Source organism: Manis javanica, chromosome 10 (assembly GCF_040802235.1).
Source record: "Manis javanica isolate MJ-LG chromosome 10, MJ_LKY, whole genome shotgun sequence".
Taxonomy (NCBI): domain Eukaryota; kingdom Metazoa; phylum Chordata; class Mammalia; order Pholidota; family Manidae; genus Manis; species Manis javanica.
The window spans coordinates 15,733,486-15,750,782 of NC_133165.1; the positions used below are offsets into that span (position 1 = coordinate 15,733,486).

Consider the following 17,297-nt stretch of genomic DNA (forward strand, 5'->3'; position numbering starts at 1 on the left):
ATAAACAATTATGATGCAATATGTTTGTACTTTAGCAATAAAAGTTTTGGAAAGTGGGAATGGGGAGCAATTTATAGAAGGCTTTGCAAAGGAGACTTTAGCAATGAAACATAAAGAAAAGGCAGCTACTCTTTAGAAGAGGACAGAAGGGACAGCAAAGAAAAAACAGCAAAGATTCTGGAGCAGAAAGTAGAAAGCACAAGGCATGTGTGGGGAATATAAGCAAAATCATAAATGACCTCACAGAGCAAAAAGTATGACTTTTACACAACAGGAAAATACACAACTATCAAAGGTTTTAAGCAGTAGAATAATGTCAGATAGGTGTCTTCAAAAGCAGGGCTTAGCTGGAGGGTAGAGAAAATGGGAACAGAAAGGCCATTTAGATATCTTCTGAAGTCATCTAGGAGACAAATATCAAGGATCTGGACTTAGAGACCCTCAACAGAGAAAAAAAAGTGAAGAAATTTGAGAAATATATAGAAGGTAAATTCAACAAGCTTGGGTATGGACTTGGGGTGGGGATGGCATAGGAAGAATTAGGAATGATTCCTAGATTGCTGGCTTGAACATTTAGATGAGCAATGGTGCAGTGCACTGAAACAGGGAACACTCAAGTAGGAAAATGTTTGCAGTGGGGCTGGGGTGTTATGGGGTTTGCGATGTCTGTGGAAACCTGAGTGGTCATACCAGGAACTTCAATCTACGCATCTAGAAGAGAGTGATGTCATCTTGAATTACACATTTGGGAGTCTCAGGCAACTGACTTAGAAGACTTTCAACAACATCTAACAAATTTCACAGAAGTACAACTGCATGTCTAAAATAAATTATATTCATTTCTTCTAGTGGCAGAAGGATAGAGCCTATTCTAAAAATGCTCTGCCAGCAAATACGCCTCTTTGTCTTGGATTATATTATCCTATTTATTTATAGCTAACATCTCTTCTTATCATTATATAATTGCTCCTTTATAGAAAGGATAATATCTACTTCTGTTAAGTGCACTGAACTATTTAGAATAAGTTAAGGAAAACAGTAACTCATTAACAATTTCTTACTTTAAAAAAATTTTAAGGCCTTCTATTTGGTTTCTCTTCTTTTTAGATCATAAAGTTGCATTCCTGGGAAGTTTCTTTGATGAGGCATGTTTTGTTGAATTTTTTTTTTTTTTTTTAGCCTAACAGATGTTTGGGTAGTTAAAATTCCTCATGAGCATGGTCTCCTGTGGTCTTCACAACCTAAGCGTTACCCCAGGAATTCTCCCTTCTTCTGTCTTCCAGTCCTGGTGGTCTATTGGCGATGTACATCACTAGAGTCCTGTTTCATTCCATACGAATTTCACACCCACACTTGCTCTTCAGCATTATAAGCATCTACTGTGCACCACAGAGATATTTAATGGCTTTCTATTCTACATTCCTCCCCCACACACACCTCATATTGCTTTTGAGTATAAGAATAATCAGAAAAGATACAAGTAAAACAATCTGCAAGATTTTAATGTTTCAAATTAAATATTCCTGTCATTTGAATTTTTGTGGTTATGTTTGTTTTTATACACACGCAGCATGAAGTAGAGAGTTATGGCTTTTATACAGATGATTTAGGGAGAAGAGCAATTTGGCTTCAATTATCTAGATCAGAGTACCTAGGAGAAACATATGCTAGCTTGACTTGGCTGAATCTTATTTCCTTTATTCACTCTAGTATACAGCGATAGACTCACATTTAGAAAGTACCCCAATTTAATTCTCAGCTTTCATTCTGACTTTGATATCTGGATCTTCATTTTCTGTGCTTTTCTTAACAGATAGTTAATACAACACTTTATAATCTTTCTTGTTCAAACTGGGTGATCTTTCATTTGAGTTGTTCAAATTTTGAATAATCTGATTTCAAACTAACCATCAGTTGCTAGCTCTTTATCAAGAAGTTCCAGTTTCTGATAAGAAGTTCTATAAGTAAGTTCTGGGGCACAACTTGGTATCATTTGAATAAAATTCATACATCTGAAATAGTGGTTTTATACTAATTTATATTGTTTAGTCTTTTCTATAATTCATGGAAATTGTTCATTTTATCATTTTATCTTCTTACATTATGAAAACAATATAACACTCTTCGAATCAATGTTAGATAATATAATGTTAGATAATACTACAAACTTATTAATTTTCTTCACCCAGATTACTTCTTACATTTCCAAGATGTCTATAATATATTTCATCTTCGGTATGCAGAATCAACAACTAAGCATTATCTACTTTTAATCTTAAAGGCATTGCTGCTCTTCATGATTTTTTTGTTGCTAAACTGTTCTCATTTCTATTAATCCTATAACATATGTTAGTTCATTTGTGTTAGTGTCTTTACTCTTAGGGTGTTTTTCATTTTTCATATCAAATGCAATCTCAGACTCTCCTTTTTGGCTTGACATAAAAAAATAGAACCTTTCTTTTACTGTAAAATTATGACATTCAAATATATTTATCATTAAAAAAATGTCCCCTCCATTCCTGACACTAAAGGAAGACTAACCAACTCATTATCATAACTTATGCAATTAAGCAACTTATTATTACCACCCACATATGAACACTCAGCTGAAAAGCTAGTAAGTTTGACAATGCCAAGAAAAATAAAATTCTGAAATGTACAAGTCTTTTCACTTTTCTCTCTAATCAATGGTAGAAAGGAACTTTCCATGTATCCTTTGGAAATAATCTTACATTTTATTGATTTACAGAGAGTAGAAAATCAGCTGCCGAGGATAAAGAAAAGGAAAAGGGAATCGGAGTAGTACAGAAAGTAAGCGAACTTCAGTATTGGTAAGTTTCTTCATATTCACATGTTCTCTGCTGGTGAATTCCAACTCTGACAGTGAGACCCTAGAACCAAAGAGAAGAAAAACACCAGATAGAAGACAACATGGGGAGGGTGGAGCCAAGATGGCAGCGTGAGTAGGACAGTGGGAATCTCCTCCCAAAAACATATATATTTTTGAAAATACAGCAAATACAACTAATCCTAAAAGAGAGACCAGAAGACACAGGACAACAGCCAGACAACATCCACACCTGCAAGAACCCAGCACCTGGTGAAAGTGGTAAGATACAAGCCCCAGCCCGGCAGGACCCAAGCACCCCTTACCCCAGCTCCCAGCAGGAGGAGAGGAGTCAGAGTGGAGAGGGAGAGGGAGCCCAGGACTGCTAAACACCCAGCCCCAGCCACCCGCACCAGAGCACAGATGGAGGGCTGGAGGGCTGGAAACTAGGGAAGTAGGACAGTAGGACCTGTGAGTGGGTCCTGAAGCTGGCGCTCCTGTGACAAACAAAAGCAAGTGCTTTTTGAAAGTCTTAAAGGGACAGGGACCCCATACCTGGACGGAAGCATCCCAGGTCACAGTCCAGCGGCTGAAAACTCCAGGGAACTCTGGGTGCACTAACCCCCTGGGCAACAGCTCTAAGACCCCTCATGGAGGTAAACAGTCAAACAGCACCCAGTCCATTACCCCTCTGGGGCCCTGCCATACCAGAGCAGCAGCCTGAGGCTGGCCACGCCCACACAAGGGAGCTTCCTCCATACCAGCTGGGCAAGATACAGAGACCCAGTCTACACGCAGTTGCCCAACACAAGACACTAGGGGTCGCAGTTGTCCCAGTAAAGAGGACAGGAGCAAGTGGAAAGAGGCTTGACTCTCCCAGCTGACAGACGTGTCAATAGCACTCCACTGCACCTACCAACATGAAAAGGCAAAAAAATTTGATCCAGACAAGACTAACCCAGACAGCTTCGACATCTTCTACATCATCCCCTGAGAAGGAACCTGGGGAGATAGATTTAACCAGTCTTCCTGAAAAAGAATTCAAAACAAAAGTCATAACCATGCCAATGGACTTGCAGAGAAATATGCAAGAACTAAGGAGGGAGAATACAGAAATAAAACAAGCTCTGGAAGAACTTCAGAACAGAATGGATGAGATGCAAGAGACCATTAATGGACTAGAAAACAAAGAACAGGAACACAGAGAAGCTGATGCAGAGAGAGAGAAAAGGAACTCCAGGAATGAAAGAATTTTAAGAGAACTGTGTGACCAATCGAAACAGAACAATTATCCGCATTATAGGGGTACCAGAAGAAGAAGAAGAGAGAAAAAGGGATAGAAGTGTCTTTGAAGAAATAATTGCTGAAAACTTCCCCAAACTAGGGGAGGAAATGGCCTCTCAGGCCATAGAGGTACACAGAACTCCCATGACAAGGGATCCAAGGAGGGCAACACCAAGACACATAATTAAAATGGCAAAGATCAAAGACAAGGACAAAGTATTAAAGGCAGCCAGAGAGAAAAAAAAGGTCACCTACAAAGGAAAACCCATCAGGCTATCATCAGACTTCTCAACAGAAACCCTACAGGCCAGAAGAGAATGGCATGATATACTTAATACAATGAAACACAAGGGCCTCGAACCAAGACTACTGTATCCAGCACGATTATCATTTAAATATGAAGGAGGGATTAAACAATTCCCAGACAAGCAAAAGTTGAGGGAATTTGCCTCCCACAAATCACCTCTGCAGGGCATCTTACAGGGACTGCTCTAGATGGGAGCACCCCTAAAAAGAGCACAGAACAAAACACCCAACATATGAAGAAGGGAGGAGAAGGAATAAGAAGGGAGAGAAATAAAGAATCATCAGACCGTGTTTATAATAGCTCAATAAGCGAGTTAAGTTAGATAGTAAGATAGTAAAGAAGTTAACCTTGAACCTTTCGTAACCACAAACTTAAAGCCTGCAATGGCAATAAGTACATACCTTTCAATAATCACCCTAAATGTAAATGGACTGAATGCACCAATCAAAAGACACAGAGTAATAGAATGGATAAAAAAGCAAGACCCATACATATGCTGCTTATAAGAGACTCACCTAACCCAAAGACATGCACAGACTTAAAGTCAAGGGATGGAAAAAGATATTTCATGCAAACAACAGAGAGAAAAAAGCAGGTGTTGCAGTACTAGTATCAGACAAAATAGACTTCAAAATAAAGAAAGTAACAAAAGATAAAGAAGGACATTACATAATGATAAAGGGCTCAGTCCAACAAGAGGATATAACCATTATAAATATATATGCACCCAATATAGGAGCACCAGCATATGTGAAACAAATACTAACAGAATTAAAGGAAGAAATAGAATGCAATGCATTCATTCTGGGAGACTTCAACACACCACTCACTCCAAAGGACAGATCCACCAGACAGAAAATAAGTAAGGACACAGAGGCACTGAACAACACACTAGAACAGATGGACCTAATAGACATCTATAGAACTCTACATCCAAAAGCAACAGGATACACATTCTTCTCAAGTGCACATGGAACATTCTCCAGAATAGACCACATACTAGGCCACAAAAAGAGCTTCAGTAAATTCCAAAAGATTGAGATACTACCAACCAACTTTTCAGACCACAAAGGCATAAAACTAGAAATAAATTGTACAAAGAAAGCAAAAAGGCTCACAAACACATGGAGGCTTAACAACACGCTCCTAAAAAATCAATGGATTAATGACCAAATCAAAATGGAGATCCAGCAATATATGGAAACAAATGACAACAATAACACAAAGCCCCAACTACTGTGGGATACAGCAAAAGCAGTCTTAAGAGGAAAGTACATAGCAATCCAGGCATAATTAAAGAAGGAAGAACAACCCCAAATGAATGGTCTAATGTCACAATTATCGAAAATGGAAAAAGAAGAACAAATGAGGCCTAAGGTCAGCAGAAGGAGGGACATAATAAAGATCAGAGAAGAAATAAATAAAATTGAAAAGCATACAACAATAGCAAAAAATCAATGAAACCAAGAGCTGGTTCTTCAAGAGAGAAAACAAAATAGATAAGCCTCTAGCCAGACTTACTAAGAGAAAAAGAGAGTCAACACAAATCAACGGAATCAGAAAGGAGAAAGGAAAAATCACGACGGACCCCACAGAAATACAAAGAATTATCAGAGAGTACTATGAAAACCTATATGCTAAGAAGCTGGAAAACCTAGAAGAAATGGACAACTTCCTAGAAAAATACAACCTTCCAAGACTGACCCAGAAAGAAACAGAAAATCTAAACAGACCAATTACCAGCAACGAAATTGAAGTGGTAATCAAAAAACTACCAAAGAACAAACCCCTGGGCCAGATGGATTTATCTCAGAATTTTATCAGACATACAGAGAAGACATAATACCCATTCTCCTTAAAGTTTTCCAAAAAGTAGAAGAGGAGGGAATACTCCCAAACTTATTCTATGAAGCCAACATCACCCTAATACCAAAACCAGGCAAAGACCCCACCAAAAAAGAAAACTACAGACCAATATCGCTGATGAAGGTAGATGCAAAAATACTCAACAAAATATTAGCAAACCGAGTTCAAAAATACATCAGAAGGATCGTACACCATGACCAAGTGAGATTCATCCCAGGGATGCAAGGATGGCACAAAATTCGAAAATCTATCAACATCATCCACCACATCAACAAAAAGAAAGACAAACACCACATGATCATCTCCATAGATGCTGAAAAAGCATTCGATAAAGTTCAACATCCATTCATCATAAAAACTCTCAACAAAATGGGCATAGAGGGCAAGTACCTCAATATAATAAAGGCCATATATGATAAACTCACAGCCAACATCATACTGAATAGCGAGAAGCTGAAAGCTTGTCCTCTGAGATCGGGAACAAGACAGGGATGCCCACTATCCCCACTGTTATTCAACATAGTACTGGAGATCCTAGCCACAGCAATTAGACAAAACAAAGAAATACAAGGAATCCAGGTTGGTAAAGAAGAAGTTAAACTGTCACTATTTGCATATGACATGATATTGTACATAAAAAACCCTAAAGACTCCACTCCAAAACTACTAGAACTGATATCGGAATTCAGCAAAGTTGCAGGATACAAAATTAACACACAGAAATCTGTGGCTTTCCTATACACTAACAATAAACTAATAGAGAAATCAGGAAGACAATTCTATTCACAATAGCCTCAAAAAGAATAAAATACCTAGGAATAGACCTAACCAAGGAAGTGAAAGACCTATACCCTGAAAACTATAAGACACTCTTAAGAGAAATTAAAGAGGTCACGAACAAATGGAAACTCATCCCATGCTCCAGGCTAGGAAGAATTAATATCATCAAAATGGCCATCCTGCCCAAAGCAATATACAGATTCGATGCAATCCCTATCAAACTACCAACAGCATTCTTCAATGAACTGCAACAAATAGTTCAAAAATTCATATGGAAACACCAAAGATCCTGAATAGCTAAAGCAATCCTGAGAAGAAAGAATAAAGTGGGGGTGATCTCACTCCCCAACTTCAAGCTCCACTACAAAACCACAGTAATCAAGACAATTTGGTACTGGCACAAGAACAGAGCCACAGACCAATTGAACAGAATAGAAACTCCAAACATTAACCCAAACATAGATGGTCAACTAATATTCAATAAAGGGGCCATGGACATACAATGGGGAAATGACAGTCTCTTCAACAGATGGTGCTGGCAAAACTGGACAGCTACATGTAAGAGAATGAAACTGGATCACTGTCTAACCCCATACACAAAAGTAAATTCGAAATGGACCAAAGACTTGAATGTAAGTCATGAAACCATAAAAATCTTAGAAAAAAACATAGGCAAAAATCTCTTAGACATAAACATGAGTGACCTCTTCTTGAACATATCTCCCCAAGCAAGGGAAACAAACGCAAAAATGAACAAATGGGACTATATCAAGCTGAAAAGCTTCTGTACAGCAAAGGACACCATCAATAGAACAAAATTATCCTACAGTATGGGAGAATATATTCATAAATGACAGATCCGATAAAGGGTTGACATCCAAAATATATAAAGAGCTCACACACCTCAACAAACAAAAAGCAAATAACCCAATTAAAAAATGGGCAGAGGAGCTGAATAGACAGTTCTCTAAAGAAGAAATTCAGATGGCCAACAGACACATGAAAAGATGCTCCACATCGCTAATCATCAGAGAAATGCAAATTAATACCACAATGAGATATCATCTCACACCAGTAAGGATGGCTACCATCCAAAAGACAAACAACAACAAATGTTGGCGAGGTTGTGGAGAAAGGGAAACCCTCCTACACTGCTGGTGGGAATGTAAATTAGTTCAACCATTGTGAAAAGCAGTATGGAGGTTCCTCAAAATGCTCAAAATAGAAATACCATTTGATCCAGGAATTTTACTTCTAGGAATTTACCCCAAGAATGCAGCACTCCCGTTTGAAAAAGACAGATGCACCCCTATGTTTATCGCAGCACTATTTACAATAGCCAAGATATGGAAGCAACCTAAATGTCCATCAGTAGATGAATGGATAAAGAAGATGTGGTACATTTACACAATGGAATATTACTCAGCCATAAGGAAAAAACAAATCCTACCATTTGCAACAACATGGATGGAGCTAGAGGGTATTATGCTCAGTGAAATAAGCCAGGCGGAGAAAGACAAGTACCAAATGATTTCACTCATATGTGGAGTATAAGAACAAAAGAATCCTGAAGGAACAAAACAGTAGCAGAAGCACAGAACCCAAGAATGGACTAATAGTTACAAAAGGGAAAGGGACTGGGGAGGACGGGTGGGAAGGGAGGGATAAGGGTAGGAAAAAAAGAAAGGATACATTACGATTAGCATGTACGGGGGGCACGGGGAGGGCTGTGCAACACAGAGAAGACAAGTAGTGATTTTACAGCATCTTACTATGTTGATGGACAGTGACTGTGAACGGGGATGTGGGGGGGACTTGGTGAAGGGGGGAACCTAGTAATCATAATGTCCTTCATGTAACTGTAGATTAATGATACCAAAATAAAATTAAAAAAAAAAAAGAAGACAACATGGTACTCCACATGGAGGCCCTCCATGGATTAGTCAAGACAGACTTGGGAGCTGGGGTAAGAAAGGCTAAAATTACTCTCTGTCACACCAAGAACTAGCAGACCAACCAACCTACCACCAATGGCCCAGTGAGCCATCCTGGTAAAACTAGGAAAGCAATGCACTTTTTCTTTTTAAAGTTCACATTGATTTTAAAATATTTGAAATAATTATGCTATGATCCCTTTAGACCAGAATGAGCAAAATGGAGCAGCAGGGAATGGATAATGACCAAATTCTAGCAAGTGGATCACAGACTTTAAGAGAAGGTAGAAAATGGAGGAACTAAGGTGGATGCAATGACATTCAAGTGGAAAGAATCCTAAACTTTCAGGATTCAGGATGGGATTCTTTACTAGTCCACCTTCCCAGGTTCATTTACCAGCTTCTGAGCTGATCACGTTAGATGCTGTTTTATGCGGACTGAACATTCCTATCATCCTGTCTCGTGTTTTTGAAAAGATGAAGCAATCAGAAAGGCCACTGTGGGGCTCGAGTAACAGGAAGATGCAGGTGCTGCCCACGTGAGATGCTCATACAAGTAGGAGGGGAACCTGCAGTGGCCGCAGATACAGGCGCAAGGTCTCTTTCAACCAAAGGTTACTAATTAGCTGCCCACAGACCAGATCTGGGCTACCACTGTGTTTACTTTGAACAACTAAATGCTTTTAAATTGTCACATGCAAGAAATTGAACATTTTCACATTAAAAAATATTTTCTGAAAACATAAGAAATTCTAATAGCATGGTCTGTCTATAGGACAGTAATTGACCAGAAGTGAATAGTGACTGTCCCTTTAGACAGCATATTCTCTTAATTTGTCAGGGTTTCCGCCACTCCTGACTGCCTTATATCAGCCTGTTTCCTTCATTAGGGTCCCTGTCTGTCCCTGTCAGGTAACTTTCAGTTGCCCCTGGGACTTTAAAGTTTATTCAGTCAGTGACCCATTTTTCTATCAAATCTGTATGTGTGATTTTATTTATTCTTATTGGTTCAAGCAATTAATATCTTTAGCTTTATCTATGTTTTAATCTCTAAGCATCTATTTCTTTTTGTTTTCTATTAATTGGATTAGAATAGTTATTTCTTCTCAGAATCAACAGGTCCAAAATAGCCATACTTATTAACTAAACCCAAACTGAATCTGGTTGTTCCATATCTTTCTTTTCTTTGTTATGACACCGTCATCCTTACCATCACCTGCACTGAAAAACAATTCTTTCTCCCTTAACCATTTTTACTTATTTATTCAAGTTTCATTCACTCAGAAACATTATAGAGTGACTATATTATAAATTAATATCATATTTAGTTAAGTAGTTTAGTTACCTACTATTATCAAAGCACCATTCTAGGAAATAAGGAAATAGTGATGGTCAACACAGATTTTAAACACAAACAAAACAAAAATAGAAAATGATCAAGTAACTATAAATGTTCACTAAAATACAATAACATTCTAGAAAAATATCACTTGGCTATTTTAGATTGGGTGGTCAGGGAAATTTGTTCTAAGCAGGAATCATTTAAGTAAAGGTATAAGTTATACAAAGTTGCACATGCAAACTTGGAGGTGGAAGAACATTCCAGTCAAAAGGCCCCAATTCTAGGAGGTTAGTGTGGTCAAGCAACAGAAAAAATGTCCAGGGTAAGGGCAGGGTAATGGTAACTGGGAAAGTGGCTATGGAGGAGGTTAAGGAGTTAGGTGAAAGCCAGGTTATATAGGGTTTTGTTAATCATGCTAAGAAATCTGCATTTTATTTGGAGCCATGGGGATTCTTTGGATGACTTTAAACAAGGAAGTGAGATCGTCTAATTTAGGTTTAAAAAGATCAGCGAGAAGCTCAGGAGGTCAAGATGGTGCTGTTGAGGTAAATCTTTGGCAGAGTTGAGGAAAAGAATACCACCTAGATTTTCATTTTCTGCAACCAGATGAATAAAGGTGCACCTTACTAACATAGGGAGGATTGAAGGATGAGAAAGTGTAGACCATGGTAATTTTTAGAGGTATGTTCAACACACAGGCCCGTGAGGTCAGCTGACCAGGTAAATACACTGATCTGGGCTGTAGGGAGCAGCCAGAGCTGAAAGTAGGTATTTGAGAATAATCACTGTATAAATAGAGTTTAAAGCCATGGGAGAGAATAAGGCCACTTCAGGTAAGATCTCACAGGGGCTGTGTACTGATAAAGAAAAGGGCCAAATATAGATCTCTGGACAATCCAAACATAGATTAAGAGAAAAAAAGGATAATGAGCAAAGAAGACTGAGAAAGCCTACCTAGGCAGGTAGGAAAAAACCAGAAGAGCAGATCTTACAGAAACCAAGATCAAAGTGCCACAAAGAGGCGAAGCTGGACAACTGTGTTGAAGGCTGAGTTGTCTGGATTGTTTCTCAAATGCTGAATTGCATTAACAAACATTTATTAAACATTTACTTTACAAATAATATGTCAGTTACTCTAGGGTGTAGTAACAAGAGACACATTTAGTGATCTAGACAAGAAAGCCTCTAGATCAAAGTTTGTTTCCCTAACTAGTAAAGGCCTTGACAGCATCCATGTATCACTGAAAATCTGTGTGTGTGTGCACTTACACATATTACTCTGCTAAGAGGTATGGAAAATTTTTTGTTTTAAATATGATTTGGATTTGAAAAGAATCACCCAGTAGTAGTCCTGGTTAGGACGGGAGGATGGTAATGTAGGGTCCTTTTCTGGAGGGTTTACATGGGCTGGTGTTGGGATGGCTAACCTGGCCGATCTGATAGTCACTCTCGAGGGGCTGGTGCAGGAATGGCATTTGAAGGACAGTGTAGTCAAGCCTCAGAGCCCCAACCTGCAGCAGCTGACTTGCTATTCATTGGTTTTGCGTGGAAGTCATCCCAAGTCTATGTAGACAGTAGACAGGATAAATAATAGAAATGTTTTTACTTAATTACAGATAGTGATGTTGTCTAAGGGAGTAGGGTAATGAGTTATTTTTAAATATGAAACTAACGTAGCAAGAGTCATCTTTACCTACACTTTGAGTGATTTCTATGGAAGCATTTGAATACTCTTTTCTTGAACGCAAAAGTCCTTAAAGATGTGTAGATGGCAGAATAATGTTGAGAGATTATTTTATGTTTCTTCTCCGTATTTTTATTCTTCCCATCTCAAGCCAAGAGCCAGGCCCGTGGGATTTCTTTGCCTCAGAATTTGTACAGGTGCAAAGCACAAGCTGTGAAGCTGCTTGCAGACTTATTTCATCTGGTTTACTGTGGGTACATGTGTTTGTATAAGCCTGAAGTCATTGGAAAGGTTGTAAAGTCTGGAAGAAAAGCAGCACAGCTTCCAAATAGGAAGGGAAAGTGTAGGCACGGACAAAGGTGCTCAAGAGCAATCAGTAGAGCCCAGTGATCAGCCACAAGAGAGACTTGTAACCCTTTGTGGCAATATTAAACTTAGGACCATGGCACCACTCTGGAAATATGGGAAAAGCCCAAATAATAACTGCAATAGAGTTTTCCATTGAAATTCAATTCAATTAAAAATAAATATATTACTTTAGTTTGCAGACTCAGTCATTTATGTGTCATGAATTCTACACACAAATGTATCAAGTAGAAATCATTAATATAGAGATACAGAATATAACAGAAATCAATGTGTATATATGTGTATATACAGAGATATACGTATATATCTATGTATTAAGATGGAAGCCATCACAGTTCTATCAGACAGGATTCAGGAAGTAATAATAGAAATTTGTTTCCTTAATTATGTTTAATGGTTATTACAATTAGTGATATTGTCTAAGCAAGTAGGACAACCAGTTACTTTAAAATATAAAACAAAGGTTGCAAGAGGAATCTTTTCTACATTTTGAGTGATTTCTATGGGAAACTATTTCAAGAGCTTTTCCTTGAATGCAAAAACATTTCAAGAGCTTTTCCTTGAATGCAAAAGTATATCAACCTATATGGGCTAGTACTCACGGCCAGGCAGGGTTTGCGCAGACACCCAGCCCGAAGCGTTCCCATAGCCAGCATTGGTGCTGGCGGCCACTTGGAATCTATACCATCGAAATTTCTTTAATCCATATACCGTCTCTTCAGTGAGGTCAGATTCATAGAGGTATTGGATTTTCTGATATTCAACACATTCTTCAGATTCCCATTCTCTGCACTGCTGAGCCCGAAGTTGCGTAGTAATCTTATAATTCTGGAAGTAGCCAAAGATTCTGTCAGGCCTCACCCATGTCAGTGTGGCACTGGTTGACTGCACGTTTGAAAAAGTGATGTTTGTGGGAACACTGGGAACTAAAAATAAAAGGGAAAAAGGAAAAAAAAATGAGATTACCAAACATTCTGTGTAAAGAAGAAAGACACAGCATTTAAAATGATTTCCTTATTATGCACCTAGGGGTGCTTTCTTCCTCCAACTGCCCTTAGTTAAATAACCCCACATTTAACAAGCAGCACCCTAAGGTCATACCTCAGAGACCACTGGTTCAAAGGGATAGACAGAACAACTGGGATTTGCTTTATTCCCAATTTTGCTCCCAAGTGGTTTAAGTTGCTTACATAAAATTACTTTGGCTTCATATATTAGCACTGGTACAAAAGAACCCTACATGCTGTATAACCCCATGGATATCCCTAAGTATGGCTAGAATTTTTAAATACTCTGTTTCCAAAAGAGATACTCTTATATTTTAATGTCTAGGTAGGCACAAGTACCTCTTATATATGGTAAATGTTGACTATAAAGTAATTTTTAAAAAACAAGGTTAATTAATAATTTATAAGTTGATTTTTATTTTATCTTGCATATACTTAAAATTAACAAAACCCTTTCTAAATCATCATCCAGCACATAGATATTAACACAAAGACTAAGGTATCTGTGTATCACCTACAATCACATGGTCCTACTTAGAGTCACTTATTGGGTTTCATATTAACCTCTGGTTTGCTGTATGCATTTTATGTGTCAGGCTCTGTGCCTGATGTTAGGGATTCAAGATACATAACTTACACCTTGTTTTAAAAAATAGTCATTCATCGGACAACTAATAAGCATGTTATGGTTGGAAACACGAAAGAACTGTTAGCTAAGTGTATGGGCACTTTCTTCAACCATGCCTTTCCCTGTATAGGTGAGAGGGTTTTGCTCAGGAGGCTGAGATAGAACAACAAGGACTTGTATGAAAACTCTATGGTAACATTCACACTTAAAATAAGAAAATAATAAATAAGTTAGGAAACTCATTAAATCTTAAACATATTGTATTGATTCAACATTCATTACATGATGAGCACCTAATTTGTACCAAGTGCTACTGTAGGTGCTGGGAATACAATAGACAAAAGGGATGAAAACAGGAGAGTAGTAAGGAGGCTACTGCAAAGTGAACACAAGAAACCACGATCGGCCTGAACTAGGGTCGCAACAGCAGAAAGGAAAGGAAGCATTAAGAACCCGAATAGGATTTGAAGGAGAGATGACATGATTTGCTGATGTGCAACATGGGACAGAAAGAGACCAGCAGAGGAAAGAGAAGAAGAGGATAAGAGGAAAAAGTTCTAAGTTCTTTGGATCAAACAAATAGAAGGATGAAGTCGCTCTTAACCAAGACAGAGATGACTGTGGAAGGAGTAAGCTTTGGGGAGAAAGATTACAAATTGAGTTCGAGCATGTTAACTTTGATATGCCTATCAGATACCCAGAAGGTGATGTCATGGAATTCTGCAGAGAGATCTGAACTTGAGTTCAGAAAATTCTGAATTTCCTCTTAAATTTTTACTGAATTAGCTATAGACTTAGTGCTAATATACTTGTCTAAATCCAGAAGAGAAGAGAAAGTCGAATGGAATGGAAAATAGGAAATAGATTACTTGAAGCCAAATGATCAGATTCAGTAGCTCGGTTTCAAGTAATAAAATTTACCATCAAATCTTACTGCATTTAACTGAACATTAACCTTTACAGCATTACAAACAGAACACTTGATACTCTTCTGACAATACATTCCCTCTTTCTCTTTATTTATGTAGAGAAGAAATAAAGAAAAAGTAATTTTTAAGGAAAATTTACCTTTATAGAAGAAGCTTTAGATTAGCCAAAATGTAGAATTTCCATAATTTATTCAAATACCTCAACCACTAAATTGAACTTAAGACTACTTAAGATAAGACACACTTTCAAAATATTCCAACACAAAGCAGAGAAATATGACTGACTTGGAGATGCAGGAAAAGTTTTAAGAGAAATGACTGCAAGTGAAATGGGATTTCACTGACTGGAAAGGTAAAGATATTAGAAAACGGGGTAATGCGGTCAAAGTCAAATTTGACTATAGCCTACAATTCATACTGGCAATCACAAACAGAGAGACTGTGCAACAGCCTGGGACATACTGTGCCAGAGGGACAGACTTACAGACAGCTTCTCAGGCAATGGAAAGCTATCTATCATGGGGTCAGAATGAGATGTTCGTATGTACATTTTATTAAGTCTGTTACCAGTGTTAACTGCACAAGGGGAAAAGACACAAATTCATAGACACTGAATTAGTTCAGAAAAGATGAAATAACATGGCAGCAATAGGAAAGAAGTACACTTTTAGATCTGTCTTGGTGGTTGAATTCATTCAACAGGCAAAGGAAACAAAGATCACAGGATCATATCTGAGGGAAATTTAGAGATGATTTTTTGTTCCACTTGTCTTTTTAATATCTGATCTTTACATAGGCAGATGTTCCCCAACATTCCCAGCCCCTGTATACACACCTTTTTCCTGTTTTTCCACCAAAACTGCTCTAAGTGCTGATGTGAAGGAATTTTGTGGTTGTAATCAAGAATTCAAATTAGCTTGCATTAAAATAGGGGGAGATTATCCAGTGTGCCTGATTTTATAACACAAGTACATTAAAAGAATAGAGTTTCATTTGGCTAGTTACTAAAAAGGACAGTATTCAAAGCAAAAGATAGATTCAATGTACAAAAATTTCTTCTGTGCTGGCTTTGAAGAAGTAGGGGCTCACATGATAAAGAATTCAGGACATCTCTAGAAGCTAAAAGCAGCCCTTGGCTAAGAGCCAGTCAGGAAATAGAGATCTCAGTTGTACCACTGTAAGAAACTGAATTCTGCTGCACCAGGAGAGTTTGGAAAAGGATCTGAGCTCCACATGAGAATACAGCTTATTGACACCTTGATTTAGCTTATGAGACCCTGAATAGAGAATCTAAGCCCAGCAATGCCCAGACTTTGGACCTAGAACCATGCACTAATAAATGCCACTAAATTTGGGACATAATAATAGAAAACTAATGCAACTTCCCTCTCTCTACAAAAAGACCAACGTCTACTCATCTAGAGCAAAACTCAAAACAAAATCTTGAAATCATTTAATATTTATTTCCAGATAACTTTATTAGTTTGCACAGCCCTCGATACTTTAAACCAATATATACCTCCCTAAAAATCCTAATTCTACACTGAAAACCCACTTTAATAGGCTTAAACCTATTTTTATCTCCATATCTTTCCAACACTTATGTCAAATATCTAGAACTTTTGGTTCTGCATTCATATCAATAAAAGATTGAACAATTACTCCAAAATATGTGTGTTTATTTATATATTCTATACACATGAAAATGTCAACATACTAGATTATTTCTGAAGGTCTAGATTAATGCTTGGAACAAAACAGGCATTTAATAAATATTTTTTTGATTGTATGAATAAATGAATAAGAGGATATAACAGGGGCTTGATTTAGGTAAGTGGTCAGGCTTTCCTGATGAATTATAATTTAATCAGAAACTGACAGATAAGATATAGTTTCCCAGGAGGAAAAACATCAGTATGTGTTAAGACTCTGAGGGAGGAGAGAGTTTGGCACATTGGAAACACTTACAGAAGACTGCTGGGTCCCCAGGAGATGGATAGAAACCTAGGAAGTTGGAGATGTAGGCCAGAATCTGATAATGTTGAGCCTTCTAGACTAAATTCAAGATTTTTAGTTTTATCCTAAATGCAATGGGGATACTTGAGAAGTTTTACATTGACTTTTCATTTGCATTAAAACATCGACCCTGCTCTTTCCCCACAAGAGGGAGGGAGTAGGCTCTAGACATTTTCCTTTCTTTCTCGTCCATCACCACCATCCCTCCCACGTTTCAATTTCCTTTACCTAGGGTTTAGTAACCAACTGGAGGTGGAAGAAAAAACTGGATGCATTAGCTATACAATGAACTGGAGAAGGCAGAGGAGGCCACGCTTGCCCCAT

At 37.9% G+C, this 17,297-nt stretch overlaps 1 protein-coding gene across 1 annotated transcript in view; it reads right to left on the reverse strand.

The window, feature by feature from the left end:
- PTPRQ (protein tyrosine phosphatase receptor type Q) overlaps positions 1-17,297 on the reverse strand; it is a 198,873-nt gene that overhangs the window by 75,662 nt on the left and 105,914 nt on the right. The window contains exon 28 of the mRNA XM_073214156.1: positions 12,996-13,319. Within this exon, the coding sequence (XP_073070257.1) occupies positions 12,996-13,319 (324 nt within the window). The remainder of the gene's footprint in view (positions 1-12,995; positions 13,320-17,297) is intronic.